The 17,432-nt window shown below is 42.5% G+C and overlaps 2 protein-coding genes across 8 annotated transcripts in view; one reads left to right on the plus strand and one right to left on the minus strand.

The window, feature by feature from the left end:
• SDHAF2 (succinate dehydrogenase complex assembly factor 2) overlaps positions 1 to 12,695 on the minus strand; it is a 13,467-nt gene extending 772 nt beyond the window's left edge. Inside the window, exons 1-3 of one of the 3 annotated variants that reach the window (XM_082342705.1) lie at positions 12,565 to 12,695; positions 8,219 to 8,442; positions 8,029 to 8,138 (exon numbers count right to left, since the gene is read on the minus strand). In XM_082342705.1, the coding sequence (XP_082198831.1) occupies positions 8,029 to 8,138; positions 8,219 to 8,442 (334 nt within the window). In that variant the 5' untranslated portion in view covers positions 12,565 to 12,695. Of the gene's footprint in view, positions 1 to 8,028; positions 8,139 to 8,218; positions 8,443 to 8,879; positions 9,793 to 12,523 lie in introns of those variants that run through there. The other 2 variants (XM_082342704.1, XM_082342706.1) reach the window with 2 other exon arrangements.
• CPSF7 (cleavage and polyadenylation specific factor 7) overlaps positions 12,672 to 17,432 on the plus strand; it is a 22,722-nt gene continuing 17,961 nt past the window's right edge. For 3 of the 5 annotated variants that reach the window (XM_082342677.1, XM_082342680.1, XM_082342679.1), the window contains exons 1-2: positions 12,672 to 12,782; positions 13,410 to 13,518. In XM_082342677.1, coding sequence (XP_082198803.1) covers positions 13,465 to 13,518 — 54 coding nt within the window. In that variant the 5' untranslated portion in view covers positions 12,672 to 12,782; positions 13,410 to 13,464. Of the gene's footprint in view, positions 12,856 to 13,409; positions 13,519 to 17,432 lie in introns of those variants that run through there. The other 2 variants (XM_082342678.1, XM_082342681.1) reach the window with 2 other exon arrangements.

Genomic DNA, 17,432 nt, shown 5'->3' on the forward strand with positions numbered 1-17,432 from the left:
AAAAGAATTACGCTGGTCAGTCAGTTGTCAGTTATAACAATCTTGAAACTCGAAACTCTGGCCTTGGCCAAAAACCACAGTGGATACACAGAGCAGCTCCATTCTTCCTCTGAATGTACACGGCAGCCTGTACCGCGGGTTGGCAACCTATAGCAGCCAGTATTTGTAAAGAGCTTTACTGGGACAGCTGCTCTCACTTGTTTACATACTGTCCGTGGCTGCTTCTGTGCTACGATGGCAGAGTTGAGTAGTTGCCACAGAGACCATATGACTGCAAGACGATGACATTTACTATCTGGTCTTCCATGAGCAATTTTGCTGACCCCTGGCCTGTCCAATCTTGGCCGTACTGTTTTGCTCTGCATTTGGTACTTCAGTTGTTTTCTGAGTACTGTTTTCCCTTCTAGCCTATATATTTCCTGAGGCAGAAATCCTTGGATGTAAGTGACAGCCACTGATAACTCTAGTAAACTTAAGCATAAAAGAATTTACTGGAAAGCTAATAGAGGCCCCCCAAATTAACATGAACCTGGAGAACCAGATTTGCATGGAGAGGCAACAAACGCACCGAGAGCAGAGAGATGAGGATGCCAGCCTCAGGCCAGAGGAAGAGTCTGGCAGGATGCTGCTCACCTCTGATCTTTCTTTCCAACCGTGAGATGCTCACTTAAGGTTCAAATTACAAGCAAAGCCTCCCACGGGGAAACCTTAGGCGATATGCTTTGGAATTACCCTCCTAGCAAGACTAAGTACAATGCTAGGAGAGGGAATTCCCCAAAACAAAGTTTGATTTCCCCTCACTTGGCACAGAGCCTGGCATCTGGTGGACCTGGCATCTGTGTTTTTGTGTGTGACAATCAGAATAAGATCAAGGAGGTTTAGGCTTCCCCCTAGGATGCTGAAAGTTAGAAAGAACATTATACTCATCCCAACAAGAAAAAGTCAGATAAAGTAGAACTGTCATAACTTTCTGAAGTCATCAGACAGCTGAGGTCACAGGGTACCCAAGAGAATAAAATCTAAGCAAAGAGAGACCCCTCAAAGGAGAAAATGGATATGAACACATGCTCACTTGAGACAGGGCACAGGAAGACGAGGCGCTGGGCACAAACAAACAGGTAAGAAGAATTTAGCTAAAATTGTTCATCAACTGCTGAAAGCCAAGTAGGCTAGCCTGAGAGTACAAAATCTCTGGGAGCCACAGACACAAGGAGAATTTGCCCCAATGTGCAGGTTCTTCTCAGCAATCCCCCACTAAGTATGCGCATGACAAAGACTGTGTCCAGAGCAGGAAGCTGGAGAAAGCCTCCCTCAGTGATACAGGCCAGGAGGAGGGGAGCAGCCAATACTGCCCGCCCACCCAAAAAAGCATAATGCCCAGCCTGGCCCTTCCTTCTCCGAAGAACAAAAGCTTCAAGAGGCTGGGAGTAGATCAGTGAATCCTGTCTCCTACAGGGCACATGTGAGGACACATTTGGGCTGGTGGAAGGGTAAAAGAAAAAAAACCCTCTACCCTGATGGGACCAGCAGGATCACTGAGAAAGTCCACCCCTAAGACCCATGGCCACAGGGACCAAAGCTGGACCAGGATAATAGAGAATACCCTCTCTTCCCCAAACCAACAAGCACCAAGCGGAAATCAATAGGTATCTACAGCTGGGAGAGGGCAAGAGCATGGAGAGAGATTTCCTTTGAAGCACAGAAATACAGGAAGATGCACATGGTAACAATAGAGGCTGGTGGTGAACTGAAGGGAACCAAAGCAATAACAAAATTCAAAGTAAGCTTAACTCCTAACTAGACTGACTCGATTCCCATTCCAACAGCCCGGCAGAAGAATCATGCCCATTTCTAAGCACAAATACCATTTCCCTCAGTTTTTACTGTCTCACTTATGATGTCTAACATTTAATCAAATGTGTCTAACACACACACAAAAGAAAAGTGAGAAACAACACACTGTGAAGGGACAAAGCAATCAACAGAAACAGACTCAGGGATGATGCGGATGTTAGAACTATTAGATAGGGGATTTAAATAAAGTAACTATGACTATTGTGTTAAAGGTGCTAGTGGAAAAAGTAGGAAAAATGCATGAACTGATAAGGAGCTCCAGCAGAGGTGGAAATTGTAAAAGTCAAATGGAAATGTTAAAAATAAAAATAGAAATATAGTAGCCCATAAGCAAAATGGACTCATCATAAGATTTAATGGTCAAGGAAGGAATTAGTGAAGTGGAAGAAAGGTCAATAAATATTATCTAATACAAATTACTCAAACTAATACATGAAGAGAAAAATAAGAGTAAAAGACACAAAACACAGAATCCAAAAGCTGTGGGACAATATCAGTCTAAACTAAGTGTAACTGGAATCCCAGAAGGAAAAGAGGAAGAAAATGAGGCAGAAGAAACATATGAAGAGATAATGGATGAAAAATTTCCAACAATAACATAAGGCAGAAAACACAGATCAAATCCAGCTCAATTCCTAACCAGACTGACTCGATCCTGCATACTAACAGCCTCACAAAAGAAGAGGGCCCATGTAAAGTGCTGAAAGAAATAATTGTGGGGACTTCCCTGGTGGCGCAGTGGTTAAGACTCTGAGCTCCCAATGCAGGGCACTTGGATTCAATCCCTGGTCAGGGAACTAGATCCCACATGCATGCCGCAACTAAGAGTTCACATGCCGCAACTAAGGAGCCGGTGAGCCGCAACTAAGGAGCCCACCTGCCACAACTGAGAGCCAGCACAGCCAAGTAAATAAGTAAAATAAATAAATAAATAAATAAAACATTTTAAAAAATAAAAGAAATAATTGTGAACCTGTAATTCTATATCCACTGAAAATATCTTTTGAAATGACAAACAAAAGCTGAGAGAATTCATTATAGCCAACCTACAGTAAATGAAATATTAAAGGAAGTTCTTCAAGCAGAAGGAATATGATGCCAGAGAAACATGGATCTACGTAAAGAAATGAAGATCTCCAGAGATGATTAAAATGAAGGTAAATATAATGTACCTTATACATAATATGTGTTATATGTTACATACATATTTATATATGTGTTATAATTTACATATTTACAAATACAAAATACAATGTATTCTCTCCCTTATTTTAAATTGCTCCAAAGATAACTGTCTAAAGTAAAACAATAGAAATGTAGTGTAGACTTACAATGTAAGTAAAAGTAAAAAGTGGGACAACAAAAGCACAAAACATGGAAGAGAGAAATTGGAGTGTACTACTGAAAGTTCTTACATTATACATGAGGCAGTATACTATTCTTGAAGGTAGACTATGATTAATTAAAGATGTATACTGTAAATCCTAGGGCAATCACTAAAAAAATTATAGAGAGATATAAATGATAAACCAATAGTGGAGATAAAATGAAATTTTAAATACTCAAAAAAAAATCCATGGAAACAGAGGGGGAAGAGAACAAAGAACAGACAGCAGAAATAGGAAACAAAAAAAAAGATGGTAGATTTTAGTTCAACCACACTGGTAATTAATTATGTGTAAATGGCCAAAACACACCAATGAACAGATAAAGACTATAAGACTGGATAAAAAAGAATGATTATATATGCTATCTATAAGAAGCTCAATTTAAATAAAAAGACAAAGATAAATTAAAAGAATGGTGTGGTAAGCAGACTTCTAGGTTGGCCCTCAGTATCTCCCACTCCCCTGTGTACAAGCCCTGTGTAATCCCCAGGACTGTGAATATGATGATCTTCACACCCGTGACTGGGTTATGTTATACGGCACAGTCAGGACAGGAAAATTATCCAGGTGGTTCTGACCTAATCACGTGAGCTCTTTAAAAGCAGAATTTTCTCCAGCTGGTGGCAGAAGGGGAAGTCAGAGAGATTTGAAGCATGAGAGGGATTCCACATGAGGGAGGATCTCCAATGCTGAGACGGAGGGGCCATGTGGCAAGAACCCGAGAGCAGCTTCTAGAAGCTGAAAGACATTAACAGCAAGACAACCAGTATCTCAGTCCTACGCCTCAGGGAATGAATGCTCCCTGAAACCTGAATGAGCTTCCGGGCAGGAATGTAGAAGAGATGATGTTGATTTCAGGCTGTGAGATCTGGGCACAGCTTCTGACCTACAGGACTGTGCGCTAATATACGGTTGTTGCTTAAAGTCACTAAAGTCTGTGGTAACAATAGAAAACTAATATAAATGGAAAAATATATACCATGCAAACGCTAATCAAAAGAAAGCTGGAGTGACTACTATCAGACACTTTGGAACTATCAGCAATAAAGATAGACATTATATAATGATAAAGGACTCAATTCATCAAGAAAATCTAACAATCCTAAATATGTCTTCACATAATAACAGAGCTATAAAATATATGAAGCAAAAACCGTGAGAACTGAAAGGAGTAATAGACAAATCCACAATTATAGTTGGGGATTTCAACACTCCTTATTAATTGATAGAGAGTACAGACAAAATCAACCAGAATGTACAAGACATGAAGAACGGTATCAGCCAACTTGACCTTGTTGATATTTACAGAAAACTTCATCAACAAGTGCAGAACAACATGTTGTATTCAAATAAATGCACATGGAACATTTATTAAGATATACACATTTCAGGCTTCCCAGGTGGCGCAGTGGCTGAGAATCCGCCTGCCAATGCAAGGGACACGGGTTCGAGACCTGGTCCGGGAAGATCCCACATGCCGCGGCACAACTAAGCCCATGCGTCACAACTACTGAGCCTGCGCTCTAGAGCCCGCAAGCCACAACTACTGGAGCCCACGCGCCTAGACCATGTGCTCCGCAACAAGAGAAGCCACTGCGATGAGAAGCCCGTGCACGGCAACAAAGAGTAGCCCCCACTGGCCACAACTAGAGAAAGCCCGTGCACAGCAACGAGGACCCAACACAGCCAAAGATAAATAAATATATTAAAAAAAAAAAAAAGACATACACATTTCAGGCCATAAAACAAATTTAAAGAAATTTAAAAGAACTGAAATTATATAGCATACATACATATATATAGCATTCTGTGGCAACAATGGAATCAATAACAGAAAAATACCTGGAAAATCTAGAAATATCTGAAAATTAAACATACTTCTAAATAACTCACAGGTCACAGAGGAAGTCACAAGGGAAATTAGAAACTATTTTGAATTGAATGAAAATGAAAACACAACACATCCAAATTTGTATCATAAGGCTAAAGCAGTGCTTGGAAATTTATAGCATCAAATGCTGGTAGTGAAACAGAAAACAAAAAACCCAATTAAAAAAAAAGGCAGGAGGAAGATTTAGGGACACAACACCAAAGAGGTATGAATGGCAAATGACTTGAAAAGACCCTCAGGACTTCCTTGCTGGTCCAGTGGGTAAGACTCCACGCTCCCAGTGCAGGGGGCCCAGGTTCGATCCCTGGTCAGGGAACTAGATCCCACACGCCGCAACTAAAAGATTCCGCGTGCCGCAACTAAAAGATTCCATGTGCCGCATCGAAGATCCTGCATGCAGCAACTAAGACGCAGTGCAGCCGAATAAATAAATAAATATTAAAAGAAAAGAAAAGAGAAGAGAAGACCCTCAATATCCTTAGTCATTAGGGTTGTGCCAACTAAAACTACAGTGACACATCACTACATACCTCATAGAATGGCTAAAAACAAAAACAAATTAAACCCTGATAATACCAAGTGTTGGTAAAGATGTGGAACATCTCCTCCTCCCCTCTCACTCCGTCCTGGGCAATCACTGGTCTGTTTTCTGCTATGTAGTTTTGCCTTCTCCAAAATACCATATAAATGGAAATCATACAGTGTAGAGTCTTTTGAGTCTGGCCTCTTTTACTTGGCATAGGAGTTGACAAACGATGGCATACTGCCCATTTCTGTATGGTCTGTGAGCTAAGAATGATTTTTTTTTTTTTTTTTTTTTTTTTTTTTTTTAAATTATTTATTTATTTATTTATGGCTGTGTTGGGTCTTCGTTTCTGTGCGAGGGCTTTCTCTAGTTGTGGCAAGTGGGGGCCGCTCTTCATCGCGGTGCGCGGACCTCTCACTATCGCGGCCTCTCTTGTTGCGGAGCACAGGCTCCAGACGCGCAGGCTCAGTAATTGTAGCTCACGGGCCCAGTTGCTCCGCGGCATGTGGGATCTTCCCAGACCAGGGCTCGAACCCGTGTCCCCTGCATTGGCAGGCAGATTCTCAACCACTGCGCCACCAGGGAAGCCCTAAGAATGATTTTTAACTGGTTGAGGGAAAAGAGTCAAAAGAATATTTCATGACACATGAAAATTATACAAAATTCAAATTTTAATGTCCATCAATAAAGTTTGCTATAATGTTAAACATACATTTACCATATGACCCAGAAACCCTTTTCCTGGGCATTTACCAAGAAAAACTAAAACCTACATTCACAAAAACCTGTATGCAAAGATTTACAGTTTAGGCTTTATTCATAGTTGCCTAAAACTGGACATATCCTAATGTCTTTCAACTGGTCAGCAGATAAACAAACTGTGGTACATCCACACGCTGCAATTCCACTCAATACAAAAGAAGGAACTACTGGGACTTCCCTGGCGGTGCAGTGGTTAAGAATCCACCTGCCAATGCAGGGAACACAAGTTCAATCCCTGGTCCGGGAAGATCCCACATGCCGCAGAGCAACTAAGCCCGTGCACCACAACTACTGAGCCTGCGCTTCAGAGCCTGCATGCCGCAATTACTGAGCCCGCGAGCCACAACTACTAAAGTCTGCATGCCTGGAGCCCGTGCTCCGTGACAGAAGAAGCCACTGCAATGAGAAGCCCATGCACCGCAACAAAGAGTAGCCCCCGCTCGCCACAACTAGAGAAACCCTGAGCGCAGCAACGAAGACCCAATGCAGCCAAAAAAAAAAAAAAAAAAAGAATGAACTACTGATACAACAACATGGATGAATGTCAAATGCACTATGCTAAGTCAGGGGCAAATATTTTCTATAAAGGGCCAGATAGTAAATATTTTACACTCTGTGGGCTTTCTAACGGTTATATAAGCCTCTAGACCCTGTATTATCGTCACACTTCACACTTGGAACCTATAGAATAGCTTCTATTTTAAGGTTCAAATATTGAGTGGAAAAACAGGAGATGCAGAGTGACAGAAATGGATGAGAAGTCTCCTAATATCTATTCTCCCATTTTTCCTTGATAATAGGATCCCCAATTTAGCTGGGCACATGGAATAGGCTACATTATTTCTTCCTTATGGTGAGGTGTAGCCATGTGACTAAAGAGTGACAGGTGGAAAATAAGTGGAATTATGGTGTATAATTTCTTGAGAAGGATCCATAAAAAATGGGGTGTACTCTCCTACTCTTTTTCCCTGGCTGAAATATGGACATGACAGATAGAGCCTCAGCAGCCATCTTGGGTCATGAGGTAGCCCTACACAGGCGGAGGGTGAAGGAACAGCAAGTCAAGAGGAATCTGGCCTTCGTGCCTCTGAAACCCCTCTGTGCACTCTGGAGGATCTACCTCTGAACTTCTGTTATGAGAAAGAGAAACATTGTTCTGTCTTCTTTAAGCCATTATTGTTTGGGTTTTTTTTTACTCAAAGCCAAAGCTAATCCTAACTATACACAGTGAGAATTCATTCCTCACAAAGGTGGTGCCAGAGCGAGACTCCTGGAGACCACGTGCTATGCAGCCTGAGCTGTCTCGTTCCACTCCATTCCTGGCCTGGTTTTCTTCAACCTTCCCTTTGATACTGGGAGCTTCCCGTACAATTCCACTAAATTCCCTTTTTTGCTTAAGTTAGACAGAATAGGTTTCTCTTGCTTGCAAACAAAGAACCTTACCTCATAAAACAAATCTTGCACGCTTTGGAAAAATTGGAAGAGTGTTTGGGTTGAGAGTCTACTACATGATAAAAGAAAAAAAAATTGCCCAGGATACCATTCCAGACTCACATCAGCCCAAGTCATCCTACTTTTCACCTTATGTTGCTTATCATGCCCAGTACCTGTAGCCCAGTAGTAGATATCCCAGTCATTACTGGGTTCATTAATCAGGCGATCGTAGAGGTTCAGTTGTTTCTCTGTCATGTGGTGCAGATGTGCCTTAGCAAAGAGGCTAGAAACAAGAAAGAAAAAGAAGTTGAAAAGCCAGTCTCCAGTCAAAGAGAAGTGACATCCAGACTCCTATCCCCCTACCTAAGTAGGATGCAGTTTTCCAGCATTCCCCTCTTTCTACTCTCATAGAGCAGCCGGGCTCTTTTGGTTTCTATGGATTCATCAGTTCGCTCCCGCCACGGAGGCAAAGGGATTTCAATCATGTCCTTCTGGGAATCTGTCGGGCTGTCACCTCTGTAGCAGCGTCTGAATGATGTCACTCTGAGTGAAGGAGACACTAGGTGGCGCCTTGACAGAGGAAGCATCTGAAACAAATAAGCCACAAATATCACACTTTTTTTTTTTTTTTGGCCTCAGCATGCGGGATCTTAGTTCCCCGACCAGGGATAGAACCTGCGCCCCCTGCAGTGGAAATGTGGAGTCTTAACCACCGGACCGCCAGGGAAGTCCCCACAAACAACTTTTTAACAAGGACGACCATCCTTGTCATTCACTCAACACTTACTACATGCAAAATGCATTTGATCTCCTTCAGCCCTTAAGAAGTTATGCTGATTTTATAATAACTATAAATGGAGTTTTATCTTTAAAAATTGTGAACTACTACGTTGTACACCTGAAACTTATAAAATACTGTAAATCAACTATACCTCAATAAAAAAAAAAAAAAAAGAAGTTATGCGGACACTGTCCCCACTTTACAGCTTAGGAAGCTGAGGCTCGGAGAGATTAAATGACTTACCAAGATCACCCAAATAGTAACTGCTGTGAAGACTGGAACCCACCCCTGACTGCAAACATGTTCTTAACCAGTGTCTTTCCAGAACCTCTCCAGCAGAAATATTTTCTCCTTCCTTTGCATTCCCTTAAAATTCTTACAATATGGTTTGCATTCTAATCACCTGCCTGGGTTAAAATCTGAGCATACGGTGATGGTATGGTCCCTAATTCCCCAAAGTCTCCCAATCTAGAGAAGGGCAAAAACTATCAAGACGCAATGAGAAGGTGGTGACGTCAGCAAGATGGTGGAACAGGAAGTCCCACACTCTCCTCCTCCCACGGAGACACAAACTACCCAACAATACACCAACCAATTCCCTTTATGAGAAATCCAGAAACCAGCTAAGAGGCTCCTGAACCTCAGGTGAGCACAAAACCAGCTGCACTACAGCTGGAAGAAAAATTTATGGTACTCATTCAACATAGTCCCTCCCCTTGGCTTAGCCCAGTGCAACTGGAGAAAATTCTCAGCTCCTGGCTTCTCCCTGGGAGGGAAAGAAAAGACTGAAACATACATCCAATATGCAGCCTTTCACGGGGATGCCTGATTGACTAGTTTCTGTCTTGTCTGAATCTAAGTGTGACGGAAAAGGTGCCAGGTTGGGGGCTGCTGAGAAATAGGTGAGGGTTTGCACTAGCATACACTCACTCGCCATCGTCCCTACCTGTGGCTTAGCACAAAACAAGCAGAAGAAAACCCCCAATTCCTGACTTCTACCTGGGGAGGAAGAGTTAGAATGTGTGTCTACGTTCCAGCTTTTTGGGGAGCTGCCTGAGAGAATGGCTTCTGTCTTGCCTGTCTCAGAGCACTGACAGGGCCCAGCATACTCTAGATATTTGGGGGCCTCTGAAAACCAAAGAGAGCTGGGCGGCTTGCTGCTGCTTCTGAGGACCTATGGTACAGCAGACAGAGGCCAATGGAAAGAAAGGAGGAGCATGCATCCGAAACTTCTGCTTTTCAAGGAGCAGCACAAGGGACTGGTTTCCGTCTTGGCCAACCTGCAGCGCTCATGGGACCTGGGATACTCTGAAGCCTGGGGGCTGCTGAGAAGGAGAGCTGGGAGGCTTGCGGCAGCTCCAGAGAACCTGTAGTACCACAAAGGGACACCAGAGGGAGCAAGAGATTATGAGCACCTGAAAAAAGAAGCCAGCAAATCCCTCTAGTTGGGAATCTACATGCACAAGTCTAGAGAAGACATTTCTACACAAAAGGTTTGACAGGCCCCTAGATTCGCTAGCTGGACCGACTGGCAAAGGTCTTTCCTTGTACAAAGTCAGTCCAAAAAGACTGGGAGAGGTGGTTGTTTTTTCAAATGCATGGATCTAAGCACAAAGTTGCAAGCTGCATGAAGAAATGGCAAAACAAGGCCTAATCAAAGAAATAAAACAAACTTCCAGAAACCAACCCTGGAAACAGAGGTAAACGAACTACCTGACAAATAACTCAAAATAACTCTCATCAAGATGTTCAATGAGCTGAGGAAAACAATGCAAGAACAAAATGAGAATATCAATGAAGAGAAATATTTAAAAAAAAACAAAAACAAATTTTGGAAATGACCAAATTGAAAAATTCACTACAGGGGTTAAATAGCATACTTGTTCAAGCAGAAGAATCAGTGAACTCAAAGACAGTTTATTTGAAACTACCCAATCAGAGGAAGAAAAAGGAAAAGAATGAAAAAGAGTGAAGTATGCTTCAGGGACTTACAGGACATCATCAAGCTGACCAATATAAATATTATGGGAATCCCAGAAGGAGAAAAAAGAGAGAAAGGGGCAGAAAGTTTATTTGAAGGAATAATGGTCAAAAACTTCCCCAATTTGGGGAAAGAAACGGACATCCAAATTGAAGAAACCCAAAGGAGACAAAGGACGCTAGACAGTAACACAAAAACATACAAAAGCATAAAGCTCACTGGTAAATGTATACATAGAACAAACACAGGATACTGTAACACTGTAATGATGGTGGGTAAATCACGTTTAATTCTGGCTTAGAAGTTAAAAGACAAAGACAAAAAACTATAAAATACGCTAATGGATACACAACAAAAATATGTAATCGTGACATCAATAACAAGGTGGGAGGAGTAAAAGAGCAGCTTCTGTATGAGATTGAAATTGAGTTATTATCAGTTTAAAATAGATTATAAAATGTTTTATGTAAGCCCCACGATAACCACAAAGAAAACACCTATACACAATAGAAAATGAGAAAGGAATCGAAGCATGTCTCTATAGAAGAAAATCAATGAAACACAAGGGATGACAGCAAAAGAGTAAAAAGGGACACAAAAGCTACAAGACAGATAGAAAACAATGAACAAAATGGCAATAGTAAGTCCTTCCCCATCAGTAATTATTTTAAATGTAAGTGGATTAAACTCACCAATCAAAACACATACAGTGGCTGAATGGATTTAAAAAAACCCCACAAGATCCAACTATATGCCTTACAAAAAACTCATTTTAGATGTAAGGGAACATGTAGGCTGAAAGTGAAAGTCTGAAATATATTCCATGCAAAAGGTAACCAAAAGAGAGCAGAGATGGCCCAACTTATATCAGACAAAATAAACTTTAAGTCAAAACTGTCAAAAGAGATTTTAAAAGGACATAATATAATGATTAAAGGGTCAATTCACCACGAGGATACAAGTACACATGCAACCAATATCAGCGCATCCAAATATATGAAGCAAATATTGACAGAACTGAAGGGAGAAATAGTAACACAATAATATTTGCAGATTTCAAAAGCCATTTTCAATAATAAATCGAACATCCAGACAGAAGATCAATAAGGAAGTAGAGGACACGAACAACGCTGTAAGCCAAAAGGGCCAAACATACATATACAGAACATTCCACTAAACAGCAGCAGAATACACATTCTTCTCAAGCACACTGAGGACATTCTCCAGGATAGACAGCATGTGAGGTTTCGAAACAAGTCTTAACAAAAAAGATTGAAATCATACAAAGCATATTTTCTGACCACAACAGAATGAAACTAGAAATCAACAGCAGAAGGAAAACTGGAAAATTCACAAATAAGTGAAAATTAAACAACACTCTCACTCTTGAACCACCACTGGGTAAAAAGAGAAATCAAAAGGGAATTAGAAAATATCTGGAGACAAAAACACATCACAAAACTATGAGATTGAGCAAAAGCAGTTCTAAGAGAGAAGTTTACAGTGTTAACAGCCTATATTCAAAAAGAAAAACGATCTTATGAAACTATGTGAAACCATGACAGATACTAAAGACTTAAAAAGAACAGAGAGACTTAAAAAAAGAGAGAAGGGGCGCCCAGAGGCTGTCGGGCCAGCTCCACCTGGGAAATAGGTGAAATCTGAATTGGGTCTCCCACGAAGACTGACGGTTCAACGATATTACGAGACAGACACACAGTGGGCTCAGGCAAGGGCGGATGTAACCTGAATCTCCCTACGTTGCAAGATCGACCTCTCCTTGGGTCTGCCCTTGCCCTGGGCTATTAGGCAGTTGGACGCTTCTCTCGGCCTCCACTTCAGAGGAAGACGAGATACAGTTCTCACTGCGGCCTGCCTAGGACCCTAGAACCCCCACTCTCCTCACCCGCGCAAGGGCCGGGAACACAGCGGCCACCGCCATTTTACCCGAGCCGCAGCAGAAGCCTGAGGCCCGGCCAGTTCCGGGAACTTCCGGGCACCAGTCCCGCAGACAGCGGCTCTGAGGACCTGAGCCGGAAGATACGTCCTTGCGTATGGCGGAAGTGGCTGTGCGTGTGACGCCGGCGGCGGGGGACCTGGGGCAGAGAGCGGTTCGCGCGCTTCGGGCCTAGTCCGGACTCACCGCCGCCGCCGCCATATTCCCGGTAACGGGGGCGCGCGGCCGGGGGCCGGCTGGGCCGGAAGAGGGCTCGGGGACGGCGCTGAGGCGGGGAGGGGGTCGGTTGAGTTTGGGGTAGCCGGAGTTGGCGGGCGGCGGGAGGCGCGGGCCTTTGAGGGAGGGGACCGAGGGCGTCGGGCCGGGTCTGTGGGGAGGGAGCGCGGCGGGCCTAGCCGGGGGGGCGAGGACTAGGCCTGGGTGGGGAGCGGAGGTGGCTGGAGCTCCGGGACCCGCAGGGACTCTAGCCGGGGCCGCTTGGGGCCTCGGCAGGTGCGGCGGGCTGTGGCTGCGGGCTTTGCCGCGATCGTTCTTCGCAGCGCCATCCGAGGGCCCCTGGGAGCAGAGGCCTGCACTTCCTCGTCGCGCCCCAGGCAGCTGCGGCGCAGCTCCGGTCGGGCCCGAGGGTGATGGGCAGCGAGCCCCGCGAGCCCCGGTGGCCTGGGAGAGCGAGGGGCGGCGCGAGGCCGGGGGCGGGGCGGGGCGGAGCGGGTGGGGCAGAGCTCGGGCTGCCGGGATGCTGCGTCTCTGGAGACGGGAGGTTGGCAACCAATGCCGTCATCCCACCCTGGGACCCTTATGCCTTCTAACTCTTGTTTCTTTCTGGATACTGCAGTGGCATCTTTCTTACCCTGTCCATTTTCCGGGCTCGAGATCTTCCTTCCGGAGCCATGTCAGAAGGAGTGGACTTGATTGATATATATGCTGACGAGGAGTTCAATCAGGTGAGGGGTCATCGGGAACACTGGGATTTTCCTGTATCAGCTGAGGAATCACTTGCACCAGACTTGCTGTGGTTCCAGGCTATGTCAGTCCTTGAAGATTTTCTAGGCCTAAACACCCCTCTGTCAGATCTAAAATTTTCCCTCTAGCACAGACTTCCAAGATTTCTGACCGTTCTGCTTTATGTTAACTTAAGCCTCCAGGTTTAATTTTAAAAGCTTTGATTTAAGAGTAAATAAAAATTAGGTTTAATAGAGTGATGAATCAACCTGTGGAACTTGCTCCCCCAGGAAGCCAAAGTTGGATGTCAGTCTCTTCGAAGACTAACCAAAATTAAAAATCAGAATTAGGTTTGCTATAGTATTCATGAGGACGATGTTGATACCTGTTCTTTTGAGATTCTCTCAAACTGCCCCTGGAGAAATGTAGTCTCCTCCCCCATAAGGCAGTGAGAGGCACAGTATAAAAGATAACTTTGACGTTTAATTTCAGCTGCATTCCAGTTGTTTTCTATCTTCCTTCCTTTCAGAAGTAGCTTGACTCCAGGCTTGAGAAGTCCATAGGCATTTTAGTGTAATAAATTTTATTGATGAATCTGCTTGTTTGGTGGGGGGAGGTAAAGGTGTTGGACAAACCAGTTATGAAGCAGATATAGACCCAGTCACATACTCGAAGTTGGATTTGTTGGTCTCTGTGATATGTCAAGAAATATGATACAGTAATCTCCTTTGAAACAATAATCTCATATACAGTTCATTTCTGAGCTCTTGAGGTCAAATCTCAAGAGTGTCCCAAAATCTCTATTTAAAACTTCCTAATATCTTGCCTGGATTATTTTCAACACTGTTCTACTCGAGTAAGCTGGTTCTTCCTATTGGCATCTTTCAATGACTACATGTCAGGACCTGGAAAGAGAATAAAAAAAGATAGGCTAGGGAAGGAAAGTGCTCTGATTGGACCCTGACTTTGCTATGAAGCAACAGAAGAGGTTGATATATGCCATTTCTTTCACTTGACATAAGTTAGTCATTTTCCCATGTCTTCTCAGGCAAACTGAAGTCATGGACATGTGGCTGCTGATTAACTTAAATACATGAAGATTTTTCTTTAAATTTCAAACAAGTCATAATTATTTATGGATGAAAAGAAAGGTTTAGAATATTTAGTTACAAACCATTGTTTTCCTGAGTTTTTCATATTACTTTGAATCAGACTTTTACTACTTTTTACTTTTTTTTTTTTTAGTACAAGATGGCGAGAAAAGAAGGCTCCCTTAGTTGTTTTCCATTATTAATTGTAAAAACTTCTTTGCCCCTAATTTCCTTATCTGTGGGTTGGTAACGGTGCTGCTGAATCACTTTGGGAAATGGGTAGAACAGGGTCCTTGACCACAGGGACATTTGGTCTGAGAAATGAGATTCCATAATTTCTTAAGCAATGCAGCTTGTAGGTCATAGGTGAGACATAGGCCTCATCCAATGGTCACTGCTTTGTCAAGGTAGAAGTCATTGGCCTCAACAATTTGTTCTCTGGTCTCTTTAGTTAAACAGGACTTTTTTATGGGTCTAAGATAGGCCAAAGATGGTGTGTGAAATCAAGTAGACATTTATATCAAATGGACAGTATTTGATACTTAGTAAGTTGAAGAAAGTATAGATTTTGAATGTCTTATGTCTGGGGGAAGGTCAGGGGAGGGGTGCTTTTTTCCCCACAGGTGAGTTAATTTTTAGCAAAGCTGGTTTTAGTATATTTTGGAGGCTGCTAAAGGAGTGGTAAAAGCTCTGTTTGGCTAGGATTGTTAGAAGCAAGCTTAGACTGAAGGCAGCGAGTACACATTGTGTTTTAGAATGTTATAAGAATGTTATTGATTCACCCCAAGCTTACCCATGCACAAGAACCTTGTCACGTGTACTTTGCTCCCCGGGGAAAATAAGCACTGTTCCTAGGTGGAACCCTATCGTGCTGACTCCCGGATCTCTTAAAACATGTACTGCAAAAGCCTCTTTTGGGGACTTCCCTGGTGGTCCAGTGGTTAAGACTTCGCCTTCCAATGCAGGGGGTGAGGGTTCGATCCCTGGTCAGGGAGCTAAGATCCCACATCCCTCATGGCCAAAAAACCAAAATGTAAAACACAAGTAATATTGTAACAAATTCAATAAAGACTTTTTAAAAAAAAAAAAAAAAAAAAGCCTCTTTTGCAGAGCTACTTCACTCCTTTTACAGTTGGAATCTTAGGATTCACAACTGCTTTCTTAGGCTGGGGAGAACAACTAGAAAAGAGACTGAAAGCTGCCATCCTGCTGAGTGTTTTGTCTCTGTTCTGTTCCTTGTGCTAAGACAGGCACTTTGCACAGTATGCTCAGTTTTCCTCATTTTTATCAACAAGTATTTATTGAGCTACTTCTGTTTGCTAGGCACTGTGTTAGAAGTAGTGAGATCAAAGGAAAAAATGGATTTCTTTGCTCAAAAGAGGTTCCATTCCTGGTGGTTGAGAGCAGTGGACAGTGACGGAAGGAGAGTGTGAGGTGAGAACTGTGGAAATAGTAATTACAAAGCCAAAAACTGGGCTTTGGTTACAGTTAAAAGAAAATTATATCAAATAGGTTGCTTTGAGAAAAATAAATCCTAAGCTTTATTATTCCCCTTAGATATCAGGAAAAAGGCTGGCAGGTAGGAACATTGAGCAGACAGGTGGGGAAGTTCTCATTTAAATTCATAATCATGCAAGTTCTCTTTTGTAGACCAAGAGGCTTCCTGAAACAATCACAGTTATTCCTATGCTATTAAACGCAGAATTGTCCCTGGTATTAATTCAGTATTAAATACATACTTCTTTTTTAAGCTCCCTGAAATGAATCCCTCGACATCAATGCCTGTAAAACATTGTATTTTTCACCTAATTTGTAGAATTAGATTTTTCTTTAACTGCGTAAAACACCAGCTCATTTGGTAATCTGCAAGACCTCAGGACCTATCTGTTTTTCTGTCTTAGCAACTGAAGAGTAAAATGAACTGATGTTGCTAGCAAATTTAAATCCAAACACAACTTGATACATTGTTTCTTCAATAAAATCTTCAGCAGAATCCTCAACAGGTCTGTGCATCAGAATAATTCCCACAGACTTCTTTGAACTGAGGCTCTGTGGCACAGAGAGACCATTTGAATCTTGTGACAATTTTGCATTCATTGAATCCGTTTGTGTTTCTTAAAGTGGTAAGGTAATCCATCCACCAGGGTCTTCCAGGATTGAGTCTGTCATATTCTCTAAGGAACCCTGAAAGAGTAGATTGTTTGCTGAGGCTTACAGTATGGGGGATTTCCTGGTGATACGTTTGATCTCTGAGCTGCCCAAGTCTGCATGTTCTCTACCCAATTATCAGCAATAATTTTTGTATTACAACTTTTACACACACATCTCTGAATCACAGATACTGCACAGAAGGAATTCCGGTTTGGTTCCACTGACCATCCAAGATGGTGTGTTTCCTTATTCCCTTTAAGTTCCATTTCACAATCCTTGATTTATTTAAAAAAAAAAAAAAAAAGGCACCCTGGTTTGAAGTGTGAAGTAGTGTTGTCCAAGGATTAGAGCATTGAAGAGGACTGAGTGGTTTCTAAGTTCCTTCTCTACCTTGAACTACAAGGGCAAATCATACATAGTACATGAAGAAACAAATAAGTGGTTTGTCTAGAGTTAAGACTGTTTGAGATACAAGGCTGTGAAATATTTTACACATAAAATGTTGAGTTATTAGTCGCAGCTTTCTTCACCTTTTTAATTTATTATCCTTCCTGTGCTTTCCAGTGTTAGCTTCTCCCTGTTCTTCACATACCCATCCTTTTTTATGCAAGGTCCTTATTTATAGGTTTGACTACCTAAAATAGTTTTCCTGTGCTTATTTGCCTCACTGATTC

The sequence above is a fragment of the Balaenoptera borealis genome (assembly GCF_965194805.1).
Source record: "Balaenoptera borealis genome assembly, chromosome: 11".
NCBI lineage: Eukaryota > Metazoa > Chordata > Mammalia > Artiodactyla > Balaenopteridae > Balaenoptera > Balaenoptera borealis.